The sequence below is a fragment of the Onychostruthus taczanowskii genome, unplaced genomic scaffold (genome assembly GCF_017590055.1).
Source record: "Onychostruthus taczanowskii isolate IOZ18803 unplaced genomic scaffold, ASM1759005v1 scaffold28, whole genome shotgun sequence".
In the NCBI taxonomy this organism is placed as follows: Eukaryota; Metazoa; Chordata; class Aves; order Passeriformes; family Passeridae; genus Onychostruthus; species Onychostruthus taczanowskii.
Window position 1 is genome coordinate 5,840,567 of NW_024500128.1, and position 27,003 is coordinate 5,867,569.

General features: G+C 43.6%; 1 protein-coding gene across 1 annotated transcript; it reads right to left on the bottom strand.

Annotated features, from left to right (window-relative positions):
- On the bottom strand, window positions 1-25,179 carry CDCP1 (CUB domain containing protein 1). The gene is made up of 9 exons (XM_041407817.1): window positions 24,986-25,179; window positions 12,327-12,530; window positions 10,670-11,026; window positions 9,285-9,653; window positions 6,843-7,070; window positions 5,784-6,164; window positions 5,096-5,461; window positions 3,786-3,867; window positions 1-2,618 (listed from the first exon to the last, which is right to left on the bottom strand). The coding sequence occupies exons 1-9, from the start codon at window positions 25,059-25,061 to the stop codon at window positions 2,168-2,170; spliced, it is 2,514 nt and encodes an 837-aa protein (XP_041263751.1). The 5' UTR covers window positions 25,062-25,179; the 3' UTR covers window positions 1-2,167.
- Window positions 25,180-27,003: the final 1,824 nt, after the last annotated feature.

Below are 27,003 nucleotides of genomic sequence, written 5' to 3' on the forward strand. Positions count from 1 at the left end.
CTGGGGACATGTGTAAACTAAGGTTTATAGTGTCATGTGAAAAGCTGAGTTAGAACACATACAAGTATCGGTCAACAAGAATCATATTCTCAAGGATCAAGAGGCTGTGAACAAAAGCCCAACCTCCATTATGTTTTCTTCCTGTTGGTTAGAAAGAACAAGAACTAAAAATTTCATCTAAGGAACTGAAGAAGTTGAGCTAGAGGGATGAGAAAGCCTCGGATTTCATTTACAGACTATTCAATAAAACAGAAGTGAGGAACATTGATCAGACAAATGCACAACTGGACTACTCCGATAGAATAGTTTTTGGCAATTCAGTTACCTGAGAAAAGGTGATACCAGTATTGCAGAAATCTTTTTAAGTTTTCAAATGACATCAAAATTATTCAGTACACTTGAAATATATGATCCCAGTGAGTAGCCAGAGATCTAGGGATACACATTTCTGTATTGAAAGTGATAAAAATGAGCAGGAAGATACCTGGAACAATCAAAGGCACTTTTAGCTGGGACGTGTTTTGATATATGCTACAGAAAACTGTGTTGGGTATGACATTATACTGAATTGTGTAGAGGTCCAAGCAGTATTAACACACTGTTAAATACAAACACTTGACCAAACAGCCAATGAGCAAGGCCAGCATAGTTAACACAGGAAGAAATCCACATTTTTACTTAATGTAAACAGGAAGGTTTCTAATAAAGGCATTTTAATTTTAAATATTACATGTTTAGCATCATTGCATGCAACACTTATCTAAAAGCTTCATGTCACCTCTGTGTATCACCAGGCCAGAAACAGTCATGGTAAGGCTTTTGGAGAGAAATTCTCCCGTTGTTGAGTCTAGTGCTGCACACAAAATTACAAACACCCTCAGCAAACTGCACACCTGGACAAGGCAGATGTTTGTATATAAAAGGCAACTTCATTGCCACAAAGGAATCTGGCCCTCGTGTTCTGTGCCAAAGGCACAGAAACTGAGTGGCATGCTAACTACAGCACTTAAAAGGAGACCTGATTTCAAGAGATACCTTTCAGGGGCAGCTAGACAGCTGAAGTGTAAGCTCTGCCAGAAGTCAAAAACTGTCCCCACCATCATAACATGGTTGCTAAATAAATTCAGACTGATACAACAACAACAAACAAAAAATTAAAACATCTAGGCTTTTCTTGTGGATTCATTCTTTGCATTTCAGAGACACCAGGTGCTGTAAACAATTTTCTTTACCCTGTATTTTAAACCTTAGTAACAGGTGAAGTGAAAAGCACTGGTAAACAGCTGAATGACCACGTCATTATTTCTTTATTGAATCCTTACTCTCACTTCAACCAAAAGTGCAAGGTATTAGTAAAATGTGAATGTCACAAGCACCTGAACAGAACCATAAACTGGTTTAGACTTTTTTATTTTTGTCAAAGAGCAAATAAAATAGTCTTTGGTGTAAGCTCACATGGTGGAATCCACGTATAACAACATCAGCTGAAACTCAGAGAAAGCCCAAAATTTATTTCCTGAAAGAGAAGAGCCCAAGCTCAAGTGATCACACCGATTTACAGACACAGAGCTCTTCCAGGCAGCATACATGGTCTTTCACTACACTCACACAGCCACTGGCATGTTAAATCTGATGGATTTTCAAGCTGCAAGTGATGGAAAGGACGGTGCCCCCACCTTCGGTCAGATATTGGCAGATCACCTGGATGTATGCAAGCTGGAGCTGCCCTGAGATAGTGATGCAGTCTGCATCTGCTAGGAGTCACCAACCAACACTCAGACAAATAATGGCTTGTGAGAGGAGGAAATACGGGACAGAACACTCTCCCCACTGCCAGTGGCCACTTTTAAGCTGGTGGTTAGGAATTAACTTTCCTGATGCCCATATAATAAAAAGCAGAAGCACACCTTTGGCACCTGTTTCACAATCAGTCCTGGAGAGTCCTGACTGGTATTGAGTTTGCTAGATGTTCACTTTAAAACTGAAAGCTATCCACAGCTGAAATTTAAAAAAAAAAAAAGGACAAAAAACAACTGAAAACACACATATGAAACAAAACAAGATAAAAACTTAGTTAAAAATAACACTCCTCTTCAGTATGTTTTTCTCCTAGGCCACTGTCCTTACACCTGTGTTTCCACAGGAAACTGCTATACCTGGCATAAAATTACTCCACTAAACCATCCCGTTCCTTATTTTCCAGCAAGGGCACGCTTGTATCTCCCTTATCCTTGTTATTTGCATCTCCGTTGTCCTCTGACTGCCCTGACTTCTGATGGGCAAATGTGTAAGTGTCTTGGTCTGTGTCTGTCAGGGGCAGAGGTTCCTCCTCGGTGTTAGAAGAGCGTTTAATGTCTTTTCTGAAGGAGAAAGGAGGAGGAGAAGGTGGCAAGCTACCAACGGGTCCATCAAAAGGCCGGTAGACATCGACTTCTGGAGAGACTGAGCCATTGGACTCCTTCAGCAAGTGTCCATAGACCACAGCATCATCAATAACTGCATAGACATGAGATTCATTATTTTGCCTCCCTTTTCCAAACAAGCCCTTTTTTCCAGGCATCTGGGTATTCACGTTATCGTTGTACACTCCCACCATGGGATTCTGGGCTTTCTTCTTCCTGTTACAGAGGTGACATTGTTAACAGGTCAAAAACAACACGTCTGGCATGCTGGAACTCAATAACAACAGCTTTTGTTCACTCATCCCAATCACACGGTGTCAGGCAGCCTACCTGGATTAAAAAGCTTTTTGCAATTTTGGGAGAAATAATTCTTGAGCCTAGACATTCTTTTTTTAACAGAGCAGAAAACAACTTTATGCTACTTGGTTACCCACTGCTGCTCTGCTGACCCTGCAAGATTAACTCCAATGGTCTCCCAAGCACTGGGGTTCTGGCTGTGCACTTGTACCAAGCCCCACAACATCCACTGGCATTAGTAAGACACAGAGACCATTAGGTCCTCACAAAAACAAGGCTGTGTTACTCAAGACAAGATAGTGGGTCAAAATGAAAATCAAATGAATTTTTCTTAATCATGCTTTCCTGACTGACTGCCCCTAAATTGGAAAGAACAAAGGCTGAACTGAAAACTTTTAAGCCTGTAGTCTTTCCTGTGTGGCAGGAAAATGTGCTCCTAACTGCACTAGTCACCATATTGCATAAATTCATTCCAGCTCTACAGCTTCAGGACCCAACCACCCTGACAGCACTGAGCATACATGTATCAGAAAGCCCAGGCTATCAATGACTTCAGACTCTGCTCGTGTGAGTAATGCCATGCAGGTAAGCTTTGCACAACCCACTTCTCTCCCCAAGGACTCATCTCACAGAAAGTTGCTACCACTTGATGTGCAAACTCCAGGAGTTGCTGGAGGCTGTGTGGATGAAAGAAAACTCTTAGTGCATCTGCATGAGTTCACAGCTTGTTTGAGTGGAGTCATGTGTGCAACAGCCACATTCATTGGGATTTCATGTTGCAGGGACTGCTGCAGAGGTCCAACCAACACCTGACTCACACTACACCCGAAAGCCTGCACTTAAGGCCAAGGTAAGTAGTGCTCTGCAGGTTGAAGTAATGTGACTCCAGGAATGCTGCTCTGCTCTTGAAGTTAGTCAATTTAGAGTAAGGAAGCATTCCTGGGGTCAACACTACTTCCACTGTGCCATCCTCATGCTTTAGACCCTGGTTCAAAAGATACCAACACATGAAAGAGAGGGCCCAGCAGCTCTCCCAAAATGCTCTCTTTGAACTGCAGAGTTATACATGCTGAATTATGAACTTACTTCTTCTTAACACAGCAGACGGTCAGTCCAATCACTGTGAGAACTCCAGCCCCAGCCACCACAGCAAGTATGATTCCGAGGTCTGCAAACAGACAAGGAACAAGGACACTGAGCAAAAGAAGGAACACCCAGCTTTATCATAAAATCTATCTGGGTTTGAACCCCTTTAAGAGCTTCTAAGCATAGCAGCTGCTGGCAGAGCAGGAGTTCCTACACCATGCTTGCCACAGGCAACACAAGCCATTCCCAAGAGACTGGAGGCCAAGCAACAACAAACTCCTGCTGTTGGCAGTGGAGGACAACCAAAAAACCCAACCAACCCACCCACCTCCAAGAGCTTTTGATACAGCTCATGCACTGCTAAACTTACCTACAGCACCTCACACGCCTCTGGCTGAATAGGCAAGGAAGAGATGAAAGCACAGAAAGAAGCAGAGAAGGACTCAAAAGAAGAAATAGTGGTATTTCCACAGATTCCCCTCAAAACCCTCCTTTCCTCTGAAATACATAGGTTGTGTTGACCTGGGGTTTTCTAGGAGTCATGAAATTGATTAGGGAAGTCCATGCATGAGCAAAGAAAAATGCTGCAAGTTTCAAAAGCAGCAGAGATTGAAAAAAAAAAAACAAGATCAAAAAATTAGAAAGAGCAAATGTGAAACAAATTTACATAAGTAAAGCCTACCCTAAAAATGCCGCCTCATCTTTTTTTAAAAAACGGTTTATGTTTCAGGGAGATGAAAGAGAACAAGAAAACAGAATTTGCTGCTAGCAGTCAGGGCCCAATCTCCATTAAATGGTCAGACCTGTCCTAGGGAGCATTTCTTGTTCATGTGAACACTGAGACTAATTGAACTGCTAACATGAAGTGAGGACTGCTTGGATGAATAAGTTTGCGTAATCAAATCCCAAGTTTTTCACTAGGTCTGTGACCCTGGAAGGGAAAAACATCACTTCATCTTATTATATATTCTGTCTGTTATCTCCAATTAAAAAAGCTAAATTAAATTTTTTAAATGAAATCTAGTCTTACGACCTTGATCCTTGCCATTTCTTTTGTGTCAATGAAAGAAAACCCAGAAATACACCTCCTGCCCCCCAAAAAACCGTACCACATTCAAACCCCTCCTTCCTCCCCAGCTCCTAGAAATACCCAGCTGAAACTCTTGAAGTTTTTGAGGGACAGACTTTTCCAAAGGCAGGAATCTCACAAACTGCCTACATCCAAGGAGGACCATCATCCATTACTGTTACCTCAAGGGAAAGCAAGGGAACAAGCAGAAAACAAACCACCACAACCTTACAGCACTCACCTATCTGCTTGTCAGCCAAAGTCACCCAGAACTGCAAGGTCAGCTGCGTCTTATCCACAGGTCTACAGTTGGAGACGTTCACCCAGAAGTTGTGGAGCATGTTTCGGGGCTGGGGCAGGAGCTCATCCTCGCGGCGCACGATCTCCTCTGCTCCCAGAGTCTCTTCCTTGATGTTGACGTAGGCGCGGCCCGTCTCACAGGCAATGCCCATGCGGTCCTTGGAGAACCCGAGGCGGGCAGTCTGCTTGCTGGGCACAGTGATCAACCAGGATATGGAAACAGAAGGAGGTAAACCGTAAGGCCAGTTGGGAGTCTGCAAGTAAACTTTAGCTTTTGGATCTGGACTCACAGTGAATATGCACTCATCTGTAGCAAAAGGGAAAGAAGAAAAGAAAACTTAGTTTTGATAATTATTGTCTTTTCCCACATCAGTGTTATCACAATAAACACAGACATACCTGCAGAATTTGCCACAATCAAATATCCACTACCAGGAATACAAAGCTCCTTCTCTCTTCCCAAAATAAACCACATCACTGGTTCAGATAAAGACTGACTCTAGAGTCTAGTCCTAGAGCCATTGCTAAAGGATTGAACTCCTAATTTCTGTTTATCCATATGTGCTTTAATGAGCCTATTGAGAGATCTATCACTGTACAACAAAGTAGTACAAAATCTACTACCTTACCTTTAATATGTGGCACGAAAGACATTTTCAGATCCTGAGGGATTGACTCATTGATGAATCCTTTCCCAAATGTTTTTAAGGATATGGTGATATTATTCCTCATCTGAATCTTTTCAATAGATCCACCGGGACAGAACACACCAACATTCAGCTCTGTCTCCGGGGTGGCACTAACAATGTTGTAACTGTAGCTCATGTTGCACCTCTGCTCTGAGACGTGTTGCTGAAGTTTCAGGGACGGAGACATAATTTCTATGTTGATCATATCAGTGGCCAAGAGCTTCCAAATAAACTTATGCAGCCGAATTGGCAATCGGGTAACAGCCTTGGGCACTGAAAGGGAATAGATCTTCTTCTGACACCAACGAATGTCCATACAGCCTGCAAAAACAAACACAAAATCCCAAGGGCTGGGTATTTCTTGCAGAGGAAATACTTGGGCACACACAGAGTACTGTCAGGTTTGCATTACAGACCCAGATAAGCATCTACTTAAGAAAATATCCTCTCTTAGTAACCTTTATCCAAATGTGTATTGTTTGTATTTAAAGAGCTTTCCTTATAGGTGCAGGACACCAAAGAAACAGAAACATATCTGAAGGCCCCCACTCAAGATATACCTGTGGACTGCTGCAGACTAATCAAGGTATGGATACTTCAAATCTCTTTTCTACCTGTAGCTGAAAGCATCTGGGGAGATCCTACATCAAAGGGACATGCATGCAGAACAAGATGCACTCCTGATGGCAACCTTAGTCCTGCATTTTCATGGGCAGATTTATGGATCTCTGGCTCTGTTTCCATAATTTGCAGTGACTTAGGTGACCTCTATCACTTCTCTTCTAGGAATAGCTACGCAGTTTCTATTCTTAAAGGCAGAATGATGTACTGAACAAGGTCACCTCCAGGTTCATTGTACCCATCTCCCAGCTGGCCAACACCTGGTTTCCAACCTCCATCCATTTAAAGCCAAAGCAAGGGAACAAGTTTGGCTGACCCTTGGGGAAAAACAAGCAAAAGCATTCCCTAAGAAACAGCATTAAGGCACTTTTGTAGTACCTATGACTTTTTCAGCCGTGATCCTCAGCCGGGACAAGTCCTTGCACAGAAAGGAGATCCTGTAGACGGCACCAGAGGTTAAAGTCAAGACGCGATCGCAGGTGCGAGGATCCTTGCAGACCAGGCATATGGGTTCAGACATGAGGGGGATGTGGCTGAGCCACCCTTCCAAGTGTATTGTCACAGTCATATTCTTCTCCTTGCTCAGGTCGACCAAATGGGTGACATCTGCAACAAAAAACACCCCAGAGCAATTACAGCCAAGCACAGTGTGAAGCAGAACTTCCTTCACCTCTTCTCACCCCATTATATGAGCAGCTATTACAGCAAATACTTGGAACATCTGGAAGGAGAAAATAGAAGGAAAGAAGAAAAAAAATGCAAGTGCAGCTCATAAAGATTGACTGTCATGTGGAAAGATAGATTTTGGATCCACGCAACATCCTGGTGCTGTTACTAAGGCACCTCTCTCTGATGTTAAAAAAAGCAAGCCAGCCCACTGGAAGTGTCCCTGCCCATGGCAGGGCAGTTTGGAACTGGATAATCTTTAAGGTTCTTTCCAATCTAAACCATTCAATGATTCCACAAAGGACAGGGGGGAAAATAGTGAACCTATATACACACATATTCTATTACTACTCTTCATTTTCTGGTTTTAGCTTTAGCTACAGTTCTCAAAGTCTTTTATTCACACAAAAGATGAATAAAAGCTTTCTCCTGTGTGGGAAATCAGGCAGGCAAAAAGGCAAGTGGTCAAATGGAATTATCCAAGTCACTGGCCCAACCAAGCACGTAACCTAGGACTCCTACTGCAAGGTTATCATTTTTCAGAATGTTTTTTCCTGAAGCAGCTAAACACAGGAAGAGTTAGATCAAGAAGTTATTGTGACTGGAAAGAGCCATATTTTCTTCTTATTTGATGACAAGAACCACAGACAGCTGTGGAATACCCAAATGTTTGGGAAGCTTTGAGAATATGCAGATAGCAATGAATTTTTAATAAGAGCAATGTTGCAGATGGCAACCTGAGGGCTGAATTTGAATCTTTGATGGAACTTATATAACTATAAAATCAATCATGAAATCCCATAAAATCCCTAGAGAAACCACTGTTGTCTCTTAAATCCAAAGGGTTTATTACTTGCATTTCATTCATGGAGTGACAACCTGTTTTTAATTTTTTACGTGATTATCATCTTGTCTACTGGCCATAAATATATTAAAGTTCTTTTTGCTCTCGAAAGAAGAAGGGAGATAAAGCTGATTAACAGAATATAATGTTTTCATTCTGTCTAGCTTCCAAGATGCTCACACAATAAATGTAAGCAAACACAATTTTGTTAACAGCAATTCTGTGAGGATTTGCTGTTCATAAACAGAGCCAGGCTAGACAGACAAAGAACACAGAATTGTAATCGTGAGATGCTACAGATCCTTTCTGGATATGTGACTTTAGGGCACAAGTCATTCAAACCTTTTTCTCTCTAAAATTACCTAGACAGCCTCTAAGTAGCTCCTGACACAGTGGCAGTCAAGTGTTGACTTTCTTCCACCTGCTCTTCTGCATTGAGTGCACCTTGATTATTAACCTTCATCTTGAACTGAGGTCAGAGCTGCAAAGTCAGAGGCTAAATCACTAACTCCATGGCTCATTACCTAGACAGGCCTCTTATTTCTGTTTTTAGAGAAACGCTCACAAGTCATTGTGCTAAACCAATCTGAATTTAGGGCTAGAAAACAACAAAAAAATGTTTTCTCAATATAGAGAAAGAAATGTAAAGAACATCCAAAAATGTAGGGGATATTATTAGTCGAATAGCTTACTGACAACTTTTGTGTTTAATGTGGCTCTTCACACTTCTTGATGTTCAACCTCCAATAGGAAGCAAAATTAAAACTCAAAGGAAGAAAGGAAGATGCATATTGATGCCATTAGCAATACAGAGACAATTTTACATCTGTCAATTCACCAGTTAATACCACAGATCTTCCTACCTACCATGACAGTGGATTTCACCTTGTTAGGTGCAACTGCTCCCACAGGGAACAAAAAATTGGGTTCATGCTTTAAAGAATGATTTTTAAAATGTTGAGTCTCGTGTCTGAAAGCAAAACTGTTAAAGACATTTTTCAATTACATTATTCAGGTGCTGGAAACGGAAAGGAGTCTCCATTTATAAGTTACGGTGTAAAAAAAATACAACAGCACTAAATACTCCATTGCAAATTGCACATTTCAGCATAAATGCTCGCCTTGCTGTATGGGTGGCCAGTGGTACCCTGGGCAATGAAACAGGCCACAGCGTTGCTTGGCAATCTCCTTAAATGCATATATGGACCAAAGTTCAAGGAAAATAACAAAACAGAGTATTTATCTCCCTTGAGGTGCTCAGGCCAGACATCTGTAAGTGAAAGCAACAAAAGAGGCAGGCAGGTACTTACTCTCATCAACCTGCGGGTGCTGAATGACGACTTGGAAGAGCAGGCGAAGAATGCCCGGGTTCTGGGCATCCTGATCACAGCCCTGCAGGGACATGTTGAAACTGCCAGCCATATTGGCAGGCTGGCTGTCGCTCAGCCTGAACACCTCTGGGTTGCTGGGGGAGCCGGGGATGTAGTACTCCACCCTCTCCTCCTTCCTTTCGCAGTTGGAGAGGCTGTAGTTGAGGAAGAACACGCTTGCTCTCATGCTGGGAGGAATCACAAACTGCCACGTCATGAGCTCGTCTTCTGGAAAGCCCAGCGGGTAGTTAGGGGACATCAGGGTGATTGAAGACTCCCCCTTCAAAATGGATTCAATGATGCATAACCCTAAAACAGGGAGGGAATTGCAATATATAAAACAAGCTCCAGTTACTGAAGACACACTGGCATATCTAGCACCCAAGAAGCAGAGTCTTTTTATTTTGACAGTGAGATCACGCACTCCACCTACAGGTTAGGTTATTACAAAATGCTAAAACGTATATTTGAGTTGATTCTTATGTCTTCAATTACAGAAAAGGTAAGGAATGTATTAATAGTGCATTTGCAGTTTAGCAGGTTAACCTTTCAAGCACATGGACAGACAAGCCTTTATTACTGGCAAAGGCAAGATCCTAATTCCTATTTCTACATTTGGATTTGCAAGAGCAAACACAAAACCCAATAACTGCTTCTGCTTCACTGGGTTTTGGGAAACAAAAGATGCAAGCTTTTATAGCAGCATGTAGCTCCATTTACAAAAATCTCCTAAACTGAACAAAAGCACACCAGCAAAGAGCCTCAAATAGGCATATTAAAACACAAATGTGAACTGTGCAGGCTGCGTAAGACACTTTATCCTTGGATGACTCTTGGCAGTATGAAGTTGAGTACATAGAGATTATGGTCCCACTCTAGGACTCCAGTGATGGTGTGCAAGTGTGAGTGCCAGGAGTTACAAAACACTCATGTTCTAGAAGCTTGAACCTGGACCAGGTTTCTAACTGATAGCAACAACACTAGAATTCAAGCATAGAGCTAGATTTGTCATCAGATCACAAAGTAACCCACTGATTGCTGTATAATATTCCAGGTATTTTAGGAAGATTATTACACAACAGTTTATGTTACTGTGCAGGCTGAAACAGACAAATGTATTTATGAGCCCTCCTGTGCCTTCCAGGCACTGCTTCACCTTTTCCCACACTGCTCTCCTGAAGAGAGGTATTGGTTTGAGGCTCCAGAAGAAAGAAACTTTTTTATAAATAAACAAGCAGCACCAAAACTGGAAAGTTAGCTGTGAAGACAGTTGAAATGGATTCTGCTGCAATCTGCAGGAGGCAGCTGCACTACTCCGTACTCACGTTTTATGGAAGACCTGTTGGCTATGTTGAAGCCTGAGGTGGTGAGAGGCAAGTGCCACGGGAGGTGCAGGGACATGACAACTCCTCCCAGCAGCTTGATGCGAGACACGGAGCCATTCCTGCAGAAAGTGCCAATGTTCACCGTGGCCTTATCAATACAGCTGTTGATGTTGTAGCTAACGGAGTCTGGGCACGTCTCTCCTGGTTCAATCTGTCTTAGCCAGGAGGTGGAAAATTTTAGTTCAAGTCCAGCTTTTGTACTTGCCTTCACGTCCCAGATGTAAGTCCTGTTAAGGCGAGGCAGCCCCGGTGGGTAAAGATGAACATCTCCAAAGGGACATGGGCCTGACACACAGTCTAAATGCAGAGAGAGAAGAGCTGTGATACACTCTGGAAAGCATTCCATTAAATGGGGAGTTTGACACTTCCCCTTCCTTGCTATTATCACAATTTTTAGGTTGCACTGATTTTTTCCTCTACGTGCACAAAAGGACACTCCTGTAACATGGTCACAGGCTGTCTCCAAACAGGACTCCCAGCCCACAGAACAGACAGGATAAACCTGCTCTAGTCAGGCTGACTAATAGGAGGGATTCATTGTCCCTAGTATTCTGCCTTGTTTGCTGAAGAATTTAGAAGGTATTTAGTGAATAGGGCAGAGTCTGAATGGGCAAAAGGGACAAATGTAGTGTCAAGAGAGCTGGAAATCATAGATCTAGAGAATTCATTTTATCCTGTGTGCCCCAGAGAGTTCCTGGCAAATAATTTTTAAATGTTTAAATGCTTGCCATGAACTGTATTTTTGTTCCCTTGGTGCCTGGATGAACAACAACAACTGCCACTGCAGGATTCTGGAGGGAACCCAGAAAACTTTTATCTGAAAAATCCAAACAATTGATTGACACTCAAAATAAGTAACTTTAATCTGTGTCTAGGCTTTGACTTAAAAGAAGAAATATCACAAGTGTGTCTTGCAAATATATGAGACACAGTGATACTATCTGCATGAATCATACGAATAAAATTCCAAAATATGAAGAGAATTGTTCTTCAACACCACCCCAAAAATAATGAAGATGTTACTAAAGACTGAATACCCAATGAAGTTTGGGATCTAGTTGAGAAGTAGCACGTGTTCATGCCATTAAAGAGTACATACACCAGGGATAACAACCAAAGCAAAAGAAGCTTTAGTTACACTTCTGAATTTACAGTTTCTTGACTTCAATAACATTCATTAAAAATAAAGAAACATGTGCAGGTCTTCAATGTTTCTGTTGTCCTTATAGACAAAACCAAGCTGTTCATCAAATACATAATATATTACTGTAAGTGTTCAGAGGCTTTTGTAAGGAGCCAAAAAGATTCTTTGATGGGTTTATAAATTGTGGGAAAAGGAAAAGCAGTAAGGAATTAATGCAGCAAACCGCACTCTAGCTGTTTCCAACACAGCCAAGTCACCATTAATTCTGCCAGCTGCAATACAGACTTCTTCAGCTTGCATAGCTGTAGTAGTTATTCAAGGTTATTTATCAGTGCTCCAAGATTTCTTCTTACCTAAGATTATGGCAGATACCTTAATACAGTAGGAAAAAAAGCATGTGGTTTTACCGAAGGAAAATTACCACTGGGGAAAAATCGAAAATCTGTATCTTACCAATATTTTTCTGAATTTCTGCAATGAAATACTTCTCGGGAGTACTACAGGTGAAGGTAAAAGTCACATTGTCCCCAGGCTTTATCTTGAGTTCCGACATGAAGACATTTTTCACGCGGATTCGACAGCTTAGTGGAAGAACAGGTTTCAGTTTAATCGTAACTGTGGTGTTGTCCGCTTTATGAAGAGAGATTGTAAAGGAAGCTAAGAAAGAAAAAATACATAGAACAGAATGTGTTTTGTTACTAGCACATATGAGCAACACCAGGCTCTCCACACAGCCCCGCAGATGCCACAGTGTCCAAAGGAATATTAGCATCCACTTCTCAGGAGCCTCTGGTGTTTTACCAATAGAAAATGCTTCCTCTCTTCCAGCACAGACAACATAAAAATACGCTTGCTGCACGTGCCCAGGAGAGGTATACAGGGAATTTATGCACAATCAGTTCTGCTCCAATTTACCCTCACCAGTGTCATTTATTTCACAATTAAATAGTAGCTCAGCTATTGCTTTCAAATTGTTGTTCCCCTGATTTTTTTTTTCAGTTTGTTATCACACAGCCTGCTTCATTTCTGAAGGCACCCATCAAGTCACGACTCAATTCAGGAAGATTATTCAGCAGCCAAACAAAAAAACAAGCTTCAACTTCAATCACAGACAATGGTAACAGATGAATTTGTGGGTATACCTCAGCAACTACTGCAGGCCAGATGAGGTATTCCAGCAGTACCAAAAGCACATACCAACAGATACTTTCAGGTGCAGTCATGGCCCTCTCCCACCATCCCCACCCTTCACAACTCATTCCCTGAAGGTACACAATGTCTGTGCAGTGCCCCTCACCAGCACAGAAGGCATTTGTGGCCTGGAACAGAGTGTGGGTGTGCTTGGACACTTCCTCTCCATCTCTGACACGACCATCATTGATTCACAGCTTTTGGGAAATACTTCACAGATTTCAACCCATCCTCAAGTACTGCCAGATGCAGGAGCAGCTCTCACAGGAAATACTGGAGCCACTGAATAAACTGCTTGTTGAATAATCTTTATTTTTATGGGTAGCAGTTTATCAAAAAATTACTCAAACCTGGCTGTCTTCTAAAAATATACACACAATATAAGACACCAGAGAGTACTGACTGGACAGTCAAGATGACTATTATTAATTCAGTTGGATGCTTAGCATATAATGAGGCCAGCCCTGGCTGAAATAAGTCAAATTTGCAGTAAGGTCAACCATACCCCAGCCCCAGGTGAATATCTAAGGACAGGACAGACCGTAAGTTTTCTGCTGCTTGTTTTCATTGTTCTCCATTCCCTATTTTGGAGTACGGAAGACAGAATCTCAGTGTCTACTTGAGCTTTTAGTGTATATGAGAAAAAAATCATGCATATAAAAAAAATAGTAAGAGATCTAGAAATAAAGGTACCCCAAGTTTGGTTCAAAAATGTATTTGCCTTGAGTGGCACATCACGCAGGGCTGCATGACAAAGCTCTGCCCATATGCCAGGTTGGGAATCCTCTTTCTCATTAACCTCAACGAAAAAAGATTAGTGCTGGCAAACCCAGCAGAGCAGCGCCCTGAGGGAGCCCCTGAAGCCATTCCAATTACCAGGCAGCATGTCAGGAAGGTGTAGGAGAACAGCTGGCTCACACACATCTGCAGGATGCTCCAGGCTCTGTCCAACTGCTCAGCATCCCTGGAGCACCAGTCTGGTCCACACCAGCTGCTGCTGGTGCAGGGGTGATAAGGATACTGATCAGAGCCCAGACATGCAGGGGCTCACCTGGTGGGGTTGTGGGGAGCGGGGCTGGACACACCATGGGAACCCTTTATCAGCAGTGCCTTCCAATGGCACACGAGCACACCAGAGACCCTCAACAGACACACCCACCCAGCTCAAAGCTCCAGTCATCACAGCTGCTGAAAGCAGCTTATTGCATTAGTGACTCAATTTCACACAAAAACCATCTGTTCTATTGAAGAGAGGTTTAAAAACCTCCTAATTTTTACAGAAATCTTATGGTTTTGCAGGGCCTGACTTTCACTGCTTTGCAAAGGCTCCGGGACCTCAGCATGGTCCATCCCTGCCACTGGAAACACTGTGGCTCCAGGTTTGGCAACACCAGGCATCAAGAACCCCACTGCTAGGGGGAGTAGGGCAGAACAGAGTACTCAGAGACAGAGCCCATCACGTGTTTACCTGACTTTTGCTGGTCTTGAGCCTTTTTGCAGCTTTTCTACACAATCTTGGGAGTCAAATATCTTAGTAAGTCCTTGAAACTGCCTTACCTATCTGCCTCCAGGATCAAAGGTTTTAAATTAAAATCTCAACCATCACAAGGATTGCCAAATTGCAGCACATATTTTTAACCACAAGTTTACCAACCCCCTAATACCATTAGTGAGAACCTGGTCACTGAGTAACTGTCCTACAGCATTTAAGTGACAGAACAGTTCTCTGACCTGAGAGCCTACACTGCACTCTCCTGCCTCTTCCAATGGCTGGCACACTTTACATCTGTGTTTGTGCCTTAGAAAAGAGATTTTCAATATGGATTTTCCTGAGGAAATAAAAAAGATGATGGTGTAGCCTGGGAACTGCCTGTACAATGACCTTCCAAGCACACAGGGGACAATTGCAGGGGCAATGTCCATGGGGTGGGGAAGAGAGTAAAGCCAAGCAAGCAGTCAGTGCTGCTCTTCCTCATTCTTCAGGAGGAAGCGGTCTCCAGAAAAGAAAGCGAAACAACTGCTTCCAACATAGCCCAGAGTTCTATTTTTCATACCACTGGGTTCTTTTTGGGTTCTCTTGGGGATTTATTTTACTACACCTAGTGCACAAAACATCTTTGACCATGATGTTCATAACATTTCTGATGTTTACTCATCCAGATATGATGTGTTAATAACATAAACCAAATAATTAATAACTATGGACAAAAGACCTTTCTTGCACAAGGTAGTTGTCATACTCACCTTGTAAGTTTAAAAGTATTACTGAAAAGTCTTGTTTCTAACTCCCTGGTCAAACAGTTATCCCTGTTCCTTTCCCCATCCCTGGGACAGCACAGCCACACGGCCAACCTGGCAGGACAGAGACCAGGGCCACTAACAGCCAGCCCTCCTCCTCCATGCTGGCACATGGCTCTAATTTTTAGTCATGAGGATTAGGTTTAAGCATAGCCTTAAGCACGTGACTAGTTTTAAATCAAAACAAATACACACCCTGAGCCGAAACCAAAGAACAGAAATTTTCAACACTTTGAAATAAGCAAAGGGTCCTACAAGGGTCAAAACAAAGTATCCCCTTCCCCAGCCCCTGAAAGACCCAAATTTAGCTGCCTGGGCTTTTTTCCCCCTCCCTTCTGCTCCTCTTGCTGACTTCATGACCATATAATCATTCTTCATTTGATCCCTCTGCAAGAATATCAAATATTTCTCAGGTCAATATCATTTTCCAGCATAGATTTATCCCATTCCTCAGCTTTCCTAAATAGAACCTGCCCAAAATCACAGAAGTGTTTCCAATGATCAATATATATATCATCACAGCAGCAGGCAAGAAGGATGCAGATCTATACCAAATCAGGCCAGCAAAGTTGCCTGCTAGAAGCCCACATAAGAACAAACACCTTCTGTGCATAAACAAACAGCTTGCACAGAAGAAAATCCACAGATAATAATTTTGGCCAAGAAATAAGAGCGTGGTGCTGTAATGCCAACAGCAGCCAGCTGCTAGGGATGTGCTAAACTGCATTAGACTATCAAATCCAATAGGAAAAGTAGAATAAAAGAATCATGCGGGAAGTATAAGCAGTGACCCCAAAGTCATTAAAAATAAGTGACTAAATGGCTAAAACTCCCCAAACTACAGCCACACATGAGCAGCATGACAGAGGGACTACTTAAAGAGCAGCTTCATTGGAGAGCTTTTATAAACACGAGTGAGTCTCCTCATGAGTCACACTAATCTGTCTTTGTCTGTGACTCCCACTGCATGCCTTTTTATTAGGATTACCAATAACTGGACACATTTCTTGAAAAGAAGCAATTTCCACACCTTATTGCTGCTGCACAGGGATGACACACAGGATATCCAAACCAACATGAGGGAGCATTGCCAAGCTGGATCTCGTCTCTGTCTATACAACAATGGAATTGTTCAGCTGGAAGATGCTAGCGGTAAAGCCTGCAGTCCTGAGCTGGTTCATAGCTGATGCAGACAGGTGATCTCATCCTATTCTTTTTTCCTCTAAGCAATTACAGTTTTCCAGCCTCCCTTGGATATTTCATCAACTTCCCTAATCTCAATCTACACCCTCCCTTCCACAACTGGATTTTTCTGCTGCTCATCTTCATTTCAGAATGGGTCTTCATGAGTTTTCTCATCACAGCATCCCTTTATTACTACAGTAATGCCCCTCTCTACACAAACAGCATTTTCTTAACAGGATGATATTTCCAAACTTTTATGTTAATGCTCAGAGCTCTTCCACTGGGGTTAGAAGCAAACTGCGTAGTGTAAAACAAGTTCAATCACTCCAGAGAGTTGAGTCTAAATTTATTTACTGTGTTTGCATCTGACAAGCTCATAGTAACTTTAATATGTATATATAAATGTCAAAAGAGCATTTTTCCTGTACAAGAGGGAGTGCAATGTAGAAGACAGCTGGCAAATAGTCAGGGCAGTAGCACTCACACGGAGTGTATGTACATATATACACGAGCAAAGGACTTGGCAGAACAGCAATTTTTATGGCTTTGTAAAGTGCCTTGCTACACAAAGCAGGAGCTAGAACAGAGTCCAGCTAGTTTTGGCTTGACACCTGCATTTTATTGCAGTCATTTACGCGTAAGGATCCATGGATTGTTCCACACGACTTGACTGGCTGGATTAAAACAATCAAAAAAGACGCAGTCAGACCAAGAAGACAAAATCTACAACGAAATCCCAGATGTTAATTTATCCCGGAATTATGTACAAAAACATAATGGTTTGCCCATTCCGGTTCCATGACAGCCATTTTTACTGAAACCCAGCTGGATGGGGCTGACTCAGCCACCATTCATGAGCTGGAGGAGCCGAGCTGCTGCGCAAGATGAGTAGCAGCAACTTGCTCTGATTATGAAACACCTATATCCAAACTCCTGTTCTGCCCCAGGGGGATCTGAACCCACACAGCCAACATGCCTCTCCAGAGGACAGGCTCATTCCCTGCAGGATATTTTGCCACCAGCTTGGGACAAGGATAGCACAGGGATGCTGTTTGCCACTACAGCTTGGCAGGCTCTCCTGGAGGCTCAATGCCTCTTCTGAGCCCCTGCAGGGATGCTGACCTGCAGGCACACTCAGAGCCTGCTGAGGTTATTCCACTACACATAATCTGCTGCAAGAGTCATGGCAAGAGGGTGGGAAGCAAGGGGTATAACACAGTAACTTGGTGTGCTGGTGCATCACCTCACCACCACACTGAATTCACACTAGTGCATTGTGAATTGCGTCACAATTCACTGCACAGTTCACTCAAATTGGCCAAAAGCACAAAAAGGAATGTTTGAAAAAGTAAACGACTCCCTGCTTTGCCAACTCAGTTGTTCTGCACCTGCCTTACTAACATCTTTGACAATCTGAATCCAACTCTCCAGTTCAACTGCAGCACCCAAGCATCATCCACTCCTCCAGTCTCACCCACAATGTAATCCAATAAGGTGACTGCCTTCACAGTCTTCAAGCCCTTAGCAAAGTTAGTCAGGGATACACACACTGTTTGGACTCCTCTCACCTGAACAACGCTGTGCGCAGCAAAAGAGATCACCAGCACAAAGTACAGCCAACCCTTCTTCATTTAAATGCAAACTACTCCCTACATTACATGATTATCTCCTGATATTTGGACCTGTCTTCCACCACCACACTTGTCTGGGATATGAGGCCCATATTTTGTGAAAGGATTACTTTCAGAGAATCACCCAGGAAATCTCAGTGATAAAATCTGGCAAAGCTTGTAAACTCTTGGAGATAGATGCTGCCAACTGCTATTATGCCATGCTAACACACCTCAGGAGAGGGCTCCTGGGGGAGAATACCCATTCCTCAGCCAGCACAGAACACCCCCCTAATCATCACTGATTGTTTGAACTGATAGCCAGGATGGGGATGCAAAGCAGGTGAGAGGTTCATATTTTACTCCTCATCAGGGAGGAAGGGCAGACACTTCTGGCATAGTGATGTCACAAGCCATTCCAGCACAGTTCACCAGAGAACATCTGTCAGCATCCCAGGCCAACAAGGTTGCTTACTCAAAAGTTGTTAATTCATTAATTTGTAATGTCTAACAGGAATAAAATACCTTCAGATTTAAAATAACTGAAGAAAAAACCCAACAACGATATATTTCTGTACTTACACAGCTTTCTCTAGAACCTTTCTGAAGATAATTAAGACACTCATATAACTCATGCAATAGATTTTTTTTAAAAGAAGCTATTTTTCACCACAAGTGGGAAAGAGACACTGTTGACTCTCAGCTGCCTTTTCCTAATCATTATTTTACAGATATGAAGTGTTGTTGCGTCTGTAGAGGTGAGATGGAGAGCTCAGCAATCCCTGTCTATGAGCTGACCAGCAGCATACAATGTATAAAATGTTCCACACCTGGGTCTGCACAGCTTGAGGAGAAAATGTCACACTCGTTGGAGAAACATTGACACCCCACAGGTCCCTGCAGGAGCCTCCCCTGATCAAAGGGGTGTTTGCTTGCATAGTTTTTTTTATCCCTACCTTGATTTAAGCCAGCAGGAGGACAACACCTCAGAGCATGTCTGAGCAGCTCTTCAGTCTTGGCTCTGGTTAACAAAGGTGTAAAAGCACATTTCACAATCAGGGATCCCTCCCACGCCAAACATCCTGCTGTCAGCTCTTAGTCTCTCTCTTCTGAGGAACTCCAAATAATCTCTTTCCACTCCTCAAAGCTTGCTCTACCCTCTGTCTCACAGCCAGCAACTCAGAAAATCCAGGACCGACTCCAAAATGCCAGCATTATCCTACCTCCCAAAATAACAGTTTGATCCGACATCAAGTAACCACATTCACTTTGCTCCCCAAGAAACCAAAAGGCACAGCTCAAAGCAAGCTGCCCCATGGCACCCTTGTGGATGGTTGTTAAAAGAACAGGAAAGTAGAGACTTTACCCTGGTACAGGAGATAGATTTTTTTTAAAAAATCACCTTTTCCACAGTAATGGCAGCCTGGGCACTCACAGGCAGACTAGATCTTACTAACATATTGAAATGCGTATCTGCTAGACACCATGGCACAATTCTTCAGCTGAAGGTCTTCCTGGAAGTCCCATCAATACTATCCACACCAGGCAGGCTCAGCTGCAGGCAACAAACCCTCGCCTCTGTCACCAGCCAATACAGAAACTCAAGATGTTGCTCTGCTCTGGCTGTAAAGGCCAGCAGCCAACGACGTACTAAGTGCAGACCAGCCCACGTCCTTTCCTTCACACCCTGGCGGCACAAGCAGATGTGAAGCAAGAAGAAACTGTATGGTAACATCTGCAAGATATTTGAGAAGTTTACGAATCAAGGGACAGTGACCTGGCCCTACTGGCTGAATCCTACTAAGAGAGCACTAAAAGTCAGCAGCTGCTCTTCAGGAGCTGATTAAGGGTTTGGTTCCAAGAAGCCAACCCCTGCTGCAATGGGTGTGTGTTCTCTCCAGAGCTGAGGTTTGACAGAGACACCTGAGCAGCACCAGCGAGTTAGATACTGTCCCAAAAACTGCTGGAAGTTATTTGGTAAAGTGGTATCTTTAGTTTTTCCCCCAGTCAGGCAAAAGTTTATAAATTACAGAAATTACTAAAGGTGCAGATTTAAAAAAAATATTTTAACAGAAGGCTACAAGAGTAGTCTAACAAAAGAGCTCTTTTAGATCAAAACTTGCATCCAAGATGATTCTCCACATATTCTCTAGCTAATACATGCTTTGCTGCAGCTGAGTCTTTCTAGGAGCTCTTCAAGGACACCAAGACCAGAAAACATCCAAAGGGCTCCAGGGAGCACCCAGAAGAGAGCAGGAGGACTTTGCTGCTGTAAGAGAACTACTGGTCAGGTTAGCTCAGAGGCACATTCCACTCATGGCAGTGGTGAGCAGCACCCAGCTTCTCCCATAGCCCCAGGAATAACCCAGCACCACCACTGATCCCACCCCAGCCACAACACGAAGGGGTACAACACTCACTGCTCTTCTGCCCAGGACCTGAAGAAGGTCATGTTTTGCCACCAGCAATTACAAAAAGCAAGTGAGAATGGGATCAATACAGAAAAACTGGTGAAGAAAGGAGCTATTCAGCCATCATCTACACTAATCTGCAAACACGCCATGCCCCTGTCACCCACAGCTTTAGTCAACACAGGTAAAGCCAAAAGTATCCTGACTTTGCTCTCAGCACAGGATGGCTCCTCATGCTATTTCCAATCTGAAATATTTCTGGAATGCACTAAGTGCAAAGTTGTTCAGCCCCTGCCTAAGACTGAGGGTTTGGCAGTTGTGGATCACAAAGCTTTTCATTTAACATATGCCAGTATCAATATCAATTAGGCTAAGTGATAAGGGCTACATTAATAAACTGAACCCTGGCAACATTTATTTGTGAAAATACTGCTGCTGCTATTACATATTTCAAGAAGTCAGATTATTTTTCAGTAGTTTTCTCCTACTTTCTTTTTCTATTCCAACCTTATTTGTAGATAAGATAATTCATATAAACAATTAACAAGCCTGAGCACAATTGACCCAAATGATATCAGATACCAGGCAGGGGAAAGGTTCTTCCTTTATTTCATACAGCAAGCCTCAATTTCTGTCTAGAAACTCTCATTGTGGTATAGCAAGACAACACACAGAACTGTGATAAAAATGAGAGGAGGACAACCTTCTAGCTAACAAATAACTTCTTCTATGTCACAGGTCCATGGCAGTACTCTAGATGTGAGCCTTATCAGCCTCCAATCCTCTCACCTTGTTTCTCCCTTGACTAGCCCTTTGCCTTGAATCAGTGCCAAGAAATAATCCTTTTCAGCGTGCTTTCCCCTAATTATTTTTTGTCTGATGAGCCACCACATCAAATCACAACCCCAGGCATGAAAAAGCCACCTAAGGAGCCAGGCTCAGGAGCTGGCTCATCACATCCCTTTTCTTCTCTCCTGGGCCACTTTGTAGCCAAGCAGCTGTTATTTGTTGGTGCTTCCAGTTTTGAGTATGAGTAAGCCCAGGAACAAGAGTAGAGCTCTGGGAGGAACTTCATTCACACAACTCCAGAGACAACAGCCTTACTGAGGATCTCTAGTGGGGGGCACTCAAACTGGTGGTTATTTGTGCTGCTATGGACAATGAATTCAGCTCAGTGTATCAGTCCTCAAAATTTTCACATTCCCACCACCTCACACACTCACTCAAGCCTTCCCATCACCTCTACATTCCTTCAGACTTATAGATGAATGAAAAACACACACAGACAAGGCTCACCTCTTAAAAACAAATATTTCAAACACACAAAGTTCTGGAATTGTGAAAAGAGAAAAGAAAAAAGGGGGTACTTTCTGGCAGAGAATTTAAGGTAGTAGTACCAGAACTGAGACAAACTATAAATAATTTACTATAAACACATTCGTTTCTAGAGAATAAAAAGTTAGCACTCCAGACTGATAATGGCATGAGGCAAGCAAAAAAAAAAAAAAAAAAAAAAGTTACAACACATGTAAGTTGGTTGTAGTCTTAAAAGGAGAGGTCTCAATCGAATGAACAAATGGTGATTCAGAATGGAAATAATCCAGTTTCCACTGACTTTCAAAAGAGAACAAACACGGCCATTATTTATATTCTGTCAGAGCAGCAGAATGACCCTGCTAACAGCTCGGGGGGTTTTATTTTGTTAAATGAAGCAGCTTTACACGTTAAGACTGAGTGTGACTCAAATCAGTCAGTTGCCAAGAAAAAGATAACTGGAGGGTAGAACAAGAATCAACATGGCACCATCTCTAAATTCACTTATTATAACAATGACATTTTAAAGACAAAGCCCAGAATACGTACGCAGATTTTATCACATTCATAAGGCTACTTTAAACCTGAAACGTTTATGTTTCATAGACAGCACAGAAGCCTGATTAACTTCATTATTAGTGCCTCAAAGAAACTCATTTTTAGTTGGAAAACACATTTTCAAAGGTCAGATATGCAATACTCCGCTCACACTCCCACGTCTGTGCACAGCCAGCACACCAAATACTTCTTTCTGTAGTTTTCCAGCTATAAGTTAGAGCTGATCTTTCATTTGATAATTTACTTTACGCATAAAGTTGCCTCTCAAGAAAACCCACAAGCTCCTCTGAGGACCATGTGACCAGCCATGCTCCACCTACATCTTCCTACAGGAACACTGCTGTAATACTGCACCTGCTGGGAAAGGGTGGAGCAGGGGGGTGACAGGAGAAAGAACTTCCCCAAGGATGACAAGAGACAGCTTTAGAGATAAGCACAGCAAAATTTGTAGCTGTCCCACCAGAGCATCACCACTCCCCAGTGGCAGCCACGTGTGCCTCATACACACCCCACGTGCACATCCAGCCTAAACCTGGTCTTGCTGAAAGGGAAGTTGCAACCAAGGAAAGGGAAGCAGCCAAAGCACAGCAACAGCAGAGCCAGTACCACCAGTCAGCACCAGAGCAACAGGAACTCTTTAAAAATTACAAACCACACAGGTGTGCAGAGGAAAATCTTAACCTGAGCTGTCTTGGGCTTTCAGGACAAACCTTTGCTCAGGAAAATGTTCCAATAGTTTTGGTTGTGCAATAACAACAGCAGTTCCAATTGGAAGGAACGACACACGAGATCTCACATGCCAACAAACCCGGGAAGGCACCATTCCCCTCTGCCTCATGTCCCACTCACACCATCCCAACCTTCAGTCTGCCAACCCATGCTGCCAAGGTAGCTGAGACTGAGCCACCTCTTTTTTGGGGGACTGGAGCTTCTCAAAGAAGAGGAAGGCACCACGTTGAGAGTTTGAGAGGGTGACAGAGGACCTGGCTCATAGGAGTGGTGGTGGTGCTTGTGCAGGACACAGACCGGGGAGGGGAAGCCTGCGGTTGGAAAGGAAGGGATGGAAAGAGGTAGGAAGAGGAGCCACCATCAGTGGCAACAAACCACTGGGTCTATCAGCGGCGTTTTCTGTGACTTCTCTATCACTAACTTTGCTTTAAAGAGCAGCTTCAGGATTTGCCAAAGAGCAAGGCCAGAGATTGGGGAGCTCTTTTTCCCACGTTCCTCTAGATTAAGCTAAAATCCTTGGACAGTCTGCCTCCTCTGCTTCTAGTGCTGAGCCATCTAAGGTTTTAAATATTTGTTTACTCTGAAAACAAAGCACAATTATTAAACAGCACTTTATTTTCTTTTTCCTTTGAAGAGGCTTAGAGAGGCAAATTGCTGTAATTCACTCAACTTGAAGGCAATACGCTAAATGCAAATATTTTATTTAAAAGACTGCACAGCTTGAAACTTAAATCTCAGGGCTGTCCAATTTCAAAGGAAACATATTGCATGTATTGTTCATGATAATAACGGCCTCAGCTCCACTTCAGCAGAACCAGTGCAGTTAAAGGCAACAGAAATATTTAAAAGGCACAAATTTCACATCAGACTCTTTAGGTAATTTACAGTCACTTCAAATAACTCACCAGTTATTTTGTACATAAGGACTCATACTTCAAGAGCCTTTAAAAGGACTACAGCTAGCAGTTAAACAGACTGTTTAGACTTGAGGATGGGCATTTTTTGCAATCAAGCAGCTTTGGAAATTGAGGAAAACACCACACACTGTCCCTATGAACTGTATTCATAACTGGAATTCTTTTGGGGTCGCACACAGGGTTAGATACATGGGATTTTAACAAACATCCAGGAATTTCAAGAGATGCAGAGCTGGTAGTGAGCATTAAACCATCTGACTCGTCTGGGCATATAAACCTTTCCATTTCCCTGCATCTACTGTTTACCAGTTGTTCTACATAAATAATGCCATTCTCTGCTGAAAAACTCGGGCACGATCCCACACAGAACACAGACCAAGGAACTTCTGCTCTTTACAGAGAGTTCAGCTGCCCCTCTGGCGTCCAGGGGAACTTTGGGAAGTTACTTGCATAATCAATACTCCAGCAAGCAAGGATGTAAAGATCAAATAATTTTTCTTGTTAGCATTTTCAAAGAGAAAGAAGAGAGAGCGTTCTGACTAGAAGTGCTGAAACTGAAATGTCCCACCGCTCAAGCATTACGGACGCGATTCCACCCCACCACCCCCGCCCCATTTAAATAACTAATAGTTATTAAATCAGCGGCAGCACACGGGGATAAAGGCAGAGTCACCAGTCTCTCGCCTACGGTGCCGCCACCTGAAGCGAGCCCGGGCTCAGCCGCGCTCCGGGCGGGTCCCGCCGGCCCGGGCAGCCCCTGAGGGGCGGCGGGGAGGGGACGGCAGCTGAGCCCCCGCTGGGGGTGATGGGGAACCGGGGTGCGGGAACCGAGCCCAGGGTGGCGGGAGCCGGCCCATCCCTGCCCCTGCCCCTATCCCTGTCCCCGTCCCTGTCCCTACCTTCCCGCGGGAGCAGCTGTGCCGAGGCGGCCAGGAGCGCGGCCAGGAGCGCGGCCAGCGCTCGGCCCGCCGCCATCTCCCCGCATGGGCCCGGCGCCGAGGCGGGCGGGCGCGGGTCCCCTCCGGCGCCGCCGCCGCCGCTTCCTGCTCCACCTCGCACCTGGAGGGGCGGGCCGGGCTGGGCAGGTGAAATCCCTCCTCTTCCTCCCGGCCGGCTCGTCCCCGCCCGGGCGCTGCTCCGGCCCGGCCCCAGGCGCGGCGGGGTGGAGCCGGCTTGGCAGGGCGCCGGAGGTGCGGGTCCTTGGCAGGGAGGTGTTATTCCTGCCCTAAACGCTTTTCCCTGCCCATTCCCGACAACATTTACACTTACCGAAAGGGGTTTGTGTTGTCGGTCACCAAGTTGCCCTCTCCCCCTCGGCGGTGTTACCGCGTAAAGGGCCCCTTGCCAGCCAAAGCATCTCTGAGGTTCAGTGCTTAAAGGGAGCTTAAAGTTGGGGCCAGACTTTTTTTCCCAGACGAGGGGTAATGATTTTAAACTACTTTGGCAGACTAGATATTAGGAAGAAATGTTCTGTGCTGACAGTGGTGAACCACTGGCAGAGGTTGCCCAGAGACGTGGTGGATGCCCCATCCCTGGGAGCATTCACAGACAGGCTGGACAAGGCTCGGAGCAAACTGGTCTATTTGAAGATGTCACTGCTCATTGCAAGGGGTTTGGACTTGGTGGCCTTCAAAGGTTCCTTCCAATCCAAACCGTTCTGTGTTTGCAAGTGCCCCGTTTCGGACAGAAGCAGGTTCCTCCCAGCGAACAGCAGTTTGTGTTCTGCTTGTTAAATATCTGGGGACTTTGCAAGGGAAAACTGAGCAGAAACCATCGTGACATAGTCCTGAATAGATGTTTGCCCAATGACTAAATACCTTACTAACGTCAGACAGCTCATCTCCTAGTAATCCCATGCAGTTGCTTTGGAGCATTTGTTTCTTTGGCAATATCATTACAAAACCCCTGCAGATTTATACTAGCCCACAGCAGCACCTGGCTATTATAGAAATGTATGGGAATGTACACAAGAATATTCATGTTCAAAGAAGGAGAGAAGTCCTAATGAGGTCAGAAATTCCCAGCCTGTTACAGACTTGAGGCTGAGCTTTGGAGACGACTCTGCTCTTGCCGATTTCAGCAGGCAGTGAGGACGTTCGGCTCTCCTGGGAGATCTTTACACCTCTTTTATAAATAAATCTATTTTTCAGTGATCTTCTGCATAGTATGGCTTTTCTACTCATCTTAACAAAGAATATGCAATTTAAAGAAAATCTATCTAGAAAAACACATCAGCCTTTAGAGAAGGATAGTGCTAATAAGAAAGTAATTAAGTGGTTACATGACTGCAGAGAAATGAATAAACAGGAGTTTTACATTCACATGATGGGGAATAGAGAGATTCTGAGCGGCTCAAATCAGATCTGATGCCACTTCAGTAATTTAAGGAAATAGGGGAGGTCTGGAGTTTTTATTTTCTTCCACTGGAGAAAGAGGAAAGTATTTAATTTATGTTAAATGTGTCCTATCAGATTTCCCATCTTTATAAAGTTCAGTATTTCCCCACTAAAAGTAATTCTTATCTCAGCTTTACATTACCTTAAAGTTCTTCTTCTCTCTTTTTTTCTCCCCAATATCTAAACATGGAAAAAGCTTAGACTTCCTAAGAAGTTAGACTTCCTAAAATGGATGTTTATGTCCATTACAAATCTTAACACTACTCTGTCATTTGTAATTCTGATGCAGGAACACAGAACCAGAAACCGCCCACTGTCTGGCTGCTCTTATGTTGTCCTCAGTCTTCCCAGTGGTTTACCAGAATTTCCAAACAGGAACATCACCATCTAATCCCTTTGTAAGCTCTATGAACATTTGCTGGCCAGGCTAACATCACCTCGGTGAGACAGCTAAGTTCAGTTCCCTGTGATTTGGAGCTGATGTGCTGAGGGACAAGTCTGTATGACTTTTCTGGTGTGAT